The 7966-nt window shown below is 37.5% G+C and overlaps 1 protein-coding gene across 1 annotated transcript; it reads right to left on the minus strand.

Moving 5' to 3' along the window:
* Positions 1-1489: 1489 nt before the first annotated feature.
* On the minus strand, positions 1490-2422 carry LOC129620932 (olfactory receptor 7A10-like). The gene has a single exon (XM_055536805.1). It carries the CDS (start codon positions 2420-2422, stop codon positions 1490-1492), a length of 933 nt encoding a protein of 310 aa, XP_055392780.1.
* Between the last annotated feature and the right edge of the window lie 5544 nt (positions 2423-7966).

Raw genomic sequence — 7966 nt, forward strand, 5'->3', positions numbered from 1 at the left:
AATGAATATTCAAGACTGATTTTCTTTAGGATGGACTGGTTGGATCTCCTTGCAGTCCAAGGGACTCTCAAGAGTCTTCTCCAACACCACAGTTCAAAAGCATCAATTCTTCGGTGCTCAGCTTTCTTTATAGTCCAACTCCCACATCCATATATGACTACTGGAAAAACCATAGCTGTGACTAGATGGAGCTTTTGAAAGGTTGGTGCTGAACCACGAAAGATGAAAAGATTCTTGACCTCTGGAGGAGAAGAATTCAATCTGGGCCAGAGACAAGGCTTGATCGCTCAGAGCTTTTGTGTAATAAAGTTTTATTAACATATAAAAGAGATAGAGAAAGCTTCTGACATAGACATCAGAAGGGGACAGAAAGAATACCCACCTGCTAGTTTTTTTATAGCTAGTTTTTATATGCTGGATGTCATATAGTTACTAACAGTCTGTTAATAAAAGAGGAATGCCTAAAAACTCAGAGAATGGCACCAGGCCCCTCACCCACAAGATGCATTTTGAGATAATCTTGGCACCAGGCTGGTCATCCTGGGCCATAAACTGATTGACTTGAATCTTGTAGAATGGCAGATTACCATACAAATAGTTCCATTTACATGGATAAGGAGAACAATATATGAGGATAACATACTGGTTTGTCAAATCAGTTCTGAGCCTTTAGGGGGAACCTACTTGAAGTCAGGGTTTGGGGTAAATGCATAGCACATTAACATAGCTTAAGGCAAACATTTCCAGGAGAAAAATGCGTTGGTTAGCTCAAGATTTGAGAAAAGTTAAGTTCAGGTGGAACCAGGTGTCATTATGGCAACACAGTATTTTAAGAGAAACCTCTTTTTAAATTTGTATACAGAAGGGGAAAAATATATCACTAGTTTGTTTTCTGACACTTAAGAGGGAGATTAAAAAAAAAAAAAATGTCTGACACTTGCAACCTATTTCCTCCGTTTGGAGACCCGTGGCCTTCCTGCCTGTTACCCTCTCACTTTGTTGGCAAACTAATGTCTCTGCTTTTCAATATGCTGTCTAGGTTGGTCACAGCTATTCTTCCAAGGGAGCAAGTGTCTTTTGATTTCATGGCTGCAATAACCATCTGCAGTGATTTTGGAGCCCAAGAAAGTAAAGTCTGTCACTGTTTCCACTGTTTCCCCATCTATTTGTCATGAAGTGGTGGGACTGGATACCATGATCTTGGTTTTCGGAACGTTGAGTTTTAAGCCAACATTTTCACTTTCCTCTTTCACTTTCATCAAGAGGCTCTTTAGTTCTTCTTCACTTTCTGATATAAGGCTTAATATTATATTTTTTATTTGAGAAAAATAATTTTAAATAAATTCAAAGTCATATGATTTGAAATAGAAAATAATTTGGGAGAGCAGGAAAATGATAAGAGGTAAAACTGCTGAAATCATACCTTCTGGCTCCAATATTATGAACCCTGTACTCATATGGCCTTGTTCAACTCCAGGACAGTTGCACCCTATGTAGCTGCCATCCCCACATATCTTTTCATAGCCTTCTTTATGTCTTTATTTCTCAGACTGTATATGAAGGGGTTCAGCATGGGTGTGACCACTGTGTACATCAATGAGGCTGTTGCACTTGAGTGTGAGCTGTGGGTAACAGCAGAGCTTAGGTACACTCCTAAGCATGTACAATAGAATAAGGAGACAATTGAAAGGTGAGATGCACAAGTGGAAAATGCTTTATACTTTCCCTGAGATGATGAGATTCTACAAATGGAAGACACTATCTTAGAGTATGAGTAAATGATACCAACCAGGGGACCACCACCCAGAAGTGGGGCTGCAAAATACATCACTATGTCATTAAGAAAGGTATCAGTGCAGGCAAGTTGAATCAACTGATTAAGTTCACAGAAATAATGAGGGATTTCTAAATGTGTATAGAAGCCCAGCTGCAAAACCATTAAGGTTTGTAAGAAGGAATGCAAGACACTGATGATCCAGGAGACCAGGAGCATAATGCCACAAAGCCATGGATTCATAATGACTGTGTAGTGGAGGGGGTGACAGATGGCCACAAAGCGGTCATAGGCCATCACTGTTAGGAGAAAATCATCCATCCCTACGAAGAGTATGACAAAGTACATCTGAGTAATGCAGCTTTCATAGCTTATCAGCTTTCCCTGGTTCTGGATGTTCCACAGCATCTTTGGGATGGTGGTAGAGGTAACACAGAGGTCTACAAAGGACAGGTTGGAGAGGAAGAAGTACATAGGTGTGTGGAGGTGGGAGTTAGAAATGGTGGCTAGGATGATAGCCAGATTTCCAAACACAGTGATCAGATACATGAAAAAGAGAATCATGAATGTGATGGGCTGCAATTCTTGTTTGTTTGAAAATCCCAGAAGAAGAAATCCTGAAACTACTGTAAGATTTTCTTCTCCCATTTGTTGAAGTTGAGTATAAGAAAGGAGAAAAATATCATTAGTTATCTTTACACAAATGGCTTTCACCCACAAAATTGAAATGGTTAGTTTATATTTTGTAGTAACAAAATTAGCATCAATACTTTTGTGTATGGACCTAATCCTCTGTGGGATTCCCTATTGCTATCCCTGATTAGCAAATTTTCCCATTTTTAGCTTTTTTGTCACCATGTTATGTTCCACCCTTATTAGAAATTCTATCATTTATTTCTGGAATTCATATTGTTTGCTGACAATTTTCCTATTACTGTCTAGTCTTTGAGTGCAAGAAGATGAGAAGCAAAAGCACCTAACATGCATAAAAGCATCACATATGATGTACCCACAGCTAACTTCATAATAAATGGTGAAAAAACTTAAAGTTTTACCTGTATGATCAGGAGCAAGACAAGGGTACCCTCTCTCACCACTCTTATTCCACATGGTACTAGAAGTCCCTAGTCAGAGCATTAAAGAACAAAAAAGAAATAAAACATGTAAGACTTGGAAAATAAGTAAAACTGTCTTTGTTTGCAGATGACATACATATAATACAATCCTAAAAAAAAATCTGTGAAAAATGTTACAGCTAGTAAAGAAATTCATTAAAATGCAGGATACAAAATTAACATATAAAAATAAGTAACAATTCTTTTAATTTAAATTTATTTATTTTAATTGGAGGCTAGTTACTCTACAATATCAAATTATCAAAAAGGAAATAAAGAAAGCAGTAGTATTTACAGTAGTATTAAAACCAACCAAATGCTTAGGAATAAGTTCAACCAATGAGGGAAAGTGTCTCTATGCTGAAAATTACAAGACATCGTTGATAGGAATCGAAGAAGATACAAATAAGTGGAAAGTATCCCATGTTTCTAGATTCAAAAAAATATTATTCTTATAATGTTTATATTAGTCAAAGCAAATCTACAGATTCAATGCAATCCCTGTCAAGATTTCAATGGCATTTCTCACAGAAACAGGTAAACAATCCTGAAATTCATAAGAAATCACAAAACCATAAATACCCAAAGTAATCTTGAGAAAGAAGGACAGAGCTAGAGTCATCACACTTTCTGCTTTCAAAAATATACTACAAAGCTACAGTCATCAAAACAGCAGGGTACTAGCATAAAAACAGACATGTATCACTATGTAACAAAACTGGGATCCCATTAATAAAATGACACTTAGATGGTTAATTCATCTATGACAAAGACCACATTAATATAAAATATGGAAAATATGGCCTCTTCTCTAAGTAATACTGGAAAAATTGTCCAGCTACGTAGAGCAGATTGATATTGGACCACTACTTTATGGTAGTCAAAGAAATTCCTCCTAAATGAATTAAAGACATAAGTAGACCTAAAACCATTAAAATCCTATAGAAAAACATATGGAAATGATTTCTTAGCATACTTCTTGGAAATATTTATTTTGGATTTGACATGTCAACAAAGTATCAAAATAAGAAATAACCAAGAGGCACTACATCAAACTAGACAGCATCCACAGGAAAAAATAAAAAACAAACTAACAGCGTGACCAAAAAAAAAAAAAAGATATGGAAATGGAAAAAATATTTTCAAACAAGATATCTAAAAGAGAGTTAATATTCAAACTATAAAAGGAACTCATACAACTTAGCAGGGCTTTCCTGGTAGCTTAGTGATAAAGAATCTGCCTGCCAATGCAGGAGTCAGAGGAGACATGGGTTTGATCCCTGGGTCAGAAATATCTCCTGCAGGAGGAAATGACAACCCACTCCAGTATTCTTGCCTGGAAAACTCTATGGACAGAGGAGCCTGGAGAGTTACAGTTCATGGTGTTGCAAAGAGTCAGACACAACTGAGACTACTGAGCATACAACCCAGTAGCAAAAGAAATTCAAATAAAAAATAGGGAAAGGATATGAGTAGATGTTTTCCAAAGAGATATTCAAATGGTCAACAGGTGTGTGAAAAGGCACATAACAATGCTGTTCATTGGGGAACTTCAAGTCAAAACTGAATGAAATATCAGCTATTCCTGTTATAATGGTGATTGTCAAAAATATTAGAGCTAAGGAGTGATTATAACAATGTGGAGAAAAGTGAACTTTGTGCACTACTGGTGTTAATATAATTTGCAAAATCTGTGTAATCTGTGAAATGGCCATTATATAAAACAGAATGAAGTTTCATCAGAAATAATTAGAGACTACAATTCAATAACTTCAGCTCTGGAAAGTGAAAGTGTTAGTCACTCAGTCATGTCTGACTCTTTGCAACCCCATGAATTATAGCCCACCAGGCTCCTCTGTCCATGGAATTCTCCAAGCAAGAATACTGGAGGGGGTTGCCATTTCCTTCTCCAGGGGATTTTCTTGCCACATTGGAAATAGGTACACAAGTGATTTATTAGCAGTAAGGAGATAGAGGAAATTTCACTAATATTTTTGTTTAAATCAATGATTTAAAACTTAAGAATGTTAAAGTGACACCTCAAATATTTCAGCAATGAAAACAAAAAATTAAAATGCAATGGAGGGAGAATTCTATGGCTGATGGATTGATTTGATCACAAAAAGTTGTAAATACTCACAGTGGCCCACAGACACATTTATAATATGTAAAAGAGCTAAGCAGCAAGTAGTCAGTTTGTGGAAAAACTTCAATTCTTTAAAAGAACTCAGTGAAAAGCAGGAATTAAAATATTCCAACCCAATATATTGAATCAAATGCCACATACATATAATTTGTGTCAAGAAAGTAAATGTCTAACATCCACATATATATTCAGCTTCACAAGGTAATAAATAGTTGCAGAATAAATCTGGTTGCATACCTCTTTGACATATAAAATCGTTCTTTTTCACATGGACACCCTGAGTGACAGAAGATATTCTGAAACGTGTATCTCATGAAATGCTATTGTAAAGATTCATTTGCAGTCATTCCTTGGTCTTGATCTTCTTATCATATGGGTCTATAGTCAAATAAGCACTATCTTAAAAATGAAAGGAAACCCCACACTTCCCTGAACATTTCTCCACAACTAATATCTATTTGTTTACTCCTATTAGTTAATAGGTTCTTGGACATAAATTTCACTTTCCTCAAAGTACATCACACCTCCCATTCGCCCCTCTAACTGCATTTCCATCACTAAGATTTAATTGGTATCATTGACCCTCAAATTGCTGAGTTCAATGTTCATGTTTATTTACAGCATCATAAAAATACATTGATCTATTAATCAAACAGCTTTTCAGGTGGCACAGTGGTAAAGAATCAGCCTGCCAATGAAGGAGCCATAGGAGAGTCAGGCTTCATCGCTGGGCTGGGAAGATCCCCTGGAGCAGGAAATGACAACCCACTCCAGTATTCTTGCCTGGAAAATCTCATGGACAGAGGAGCCTGGGTCACAGAGTCAGACATGACTGAGTGACTGAGTGCATGCACAGCGTGCGCGTGCGCGCGCGCACACACACACGCGCACACACACACACACACACACACACATCAATCAAATAAGCAAACAACCACAATGATCTCTGGGCACTGGGCTAGACTGTATTGGCTTTCAGATGACCTCAGATAAGCAGTAGGCTTCCATATTATCTGATACCTTCTGTATCAGTTTGGTTTCAGAACTAACCTGGGTGCAAACTCTCTGTGTGGAAGTCCTCCCTGGGTGGTGGATGATGGAGACTGAAACTCAGTCCCCACAAGTCAGCTGTTAAGGGTCAGGCATCCTTCCCTGATCCAGACTAAGGACAACAAAAGTGATAACTGTGCCCCACCCAATCCAAGTTTGTACTCATGGGAAACTGCAGCGAGAAGGTGTTTAGAGCTCTCTCTGATCATTAAGTAAAGTTCCCTCCTTTACTACCAAATCCATGTAGGTGATTTCCCAGTGGGACACTCATGTAGAGAGCATGAAATTTTTTCTGCTGATTCTCTGCTCCTAGGAGACCAGGTTATGAGCCAGGTGAATTCTGACTTTATCACTCCTCCATTAACTCTTCTTCTTTCCAAAAGTCTAAACCCTAATGTCCTCATCAAAACCTGGAGTTAAAATTTTCTTAAAGCCTAAGACTGAAGATTCTGTATCATTTAGGTTCCCTGGAACTTCACACATTGATTTTTGATTGGGATAGTGTCCCTGAAACTCCACAAAATTATTATTCCTCTGTTTTCAAAAGGGACAGATTGTAAAATTTAATATAAAACCTTGGGCAGTATACTCCTTGGCCTCCTGACACTTTGACCAAAGCAATTAGAAAACCCATAGTTACATCACAAGATAAAAGCTGTGGCTTAGCCCCTTATTATAAAGTATGCATTATTTATAATAGAAACATTAAAATAGACATTTCTCCAAAGAAGATATAAAGATAGCCATGAGACATAAAAAGATGTTCAACATAGCTAATTATTAGACAAATGCAAATCAAATCTACAATAAGGTATCACCTCACACCCGTCATTATGTTAAGTTGCTGCTAAGTTGCTTCAGTCGTGTCCGACTCTGTGAGACCCCACAGACAGCAGCCCACCAGGCCTCACTGTCCCTGGGATTCTCCAGGCAAGAACACTGGAGTGGGTTGCCATTTCCTTCTCCAATGCATGATAAGTGAAAGTGAAGTCACTCAGTCGTGTCCGACTCTTAGCGACTCCATGGAAAGCAGCCTACCAGGCTCCTCCATCCATGGGATTTTCCAGGCAAGAGTACTGGAGTGGGTTGCCATTACCTTCTCCAACCAGTCAGTATGCCCATAATTTAAAAAAAATCTACAAACTATAAATGCTGGAGAGGGTTTGGAGAAAAGGGAACCCTCTTACACTGTTGGTGGACATATAAATTGATATTTATATTGATACAGCCACCATGGAGAACAGCATGGAGGTGTCTTAAAAAACTAAACATAAAACTACCATTTGATCCAGCAATCTCACTCCTATGCATATATATATATAGAGAAAACCATAATTTGAAACCAATACAATACTGTAAAGTTAAAAAATAAAATAAAATAAAAAAGAAAACTAATGCAAAAAAAAAAAAAAAAGAAAAGATAAATGTGCTCCAATGTTCACTTCAGCACTATTTACAATAGCCAGAACATGGAAGTGACCTAAATGTCCATCGACAGAGGAATGAATAAAGAAAATGTGCTACATATACACAGTGGAATATCACTGAGTCATGAAAAAGAATAATATAATGCCATTTGCAGCAACATGGATAGACCTAGAGATTATCATACTGAGTGAAGTAAATCAGTAGAGAAACATCATATGGTATCACTTACATGGTACAAATTAACTTATTTATAAAACAGAAATAGAGTCACAAATGTAAAAAGCAAACTTATGGATACCAAGGGGGAAAGGTTGGGGTAAATTGGGAGACTGAGATTGACACATGCACACTGTTGATGTAGTTTGGTCGATGAGTCATGTCCGACTTTTTGGGACCCCATGGACTGTAGCCTTCAAGACTCCTCTGTCCAGGAGACTTTTTCCAGGCAAGAAT

Source organism: Bubalus kerabau, chromosome 1 (genome assembly GCF_029407905.1).
Source record: "Bubalus kerabau isolate K-KA32 ecotype Philippines breed swamp buffalo chromosome 1, PCC_UOA_SB_1v2, whole genome shotgun sequence".
In the NCBI taxonomy this organism is placed as follows: domain Eukaryota; kingdom Metazoa; phylum Chordata; class Mammalia; order Artiodactyla; family Bovidae; genus Bubalus; species Bubalus kerabau.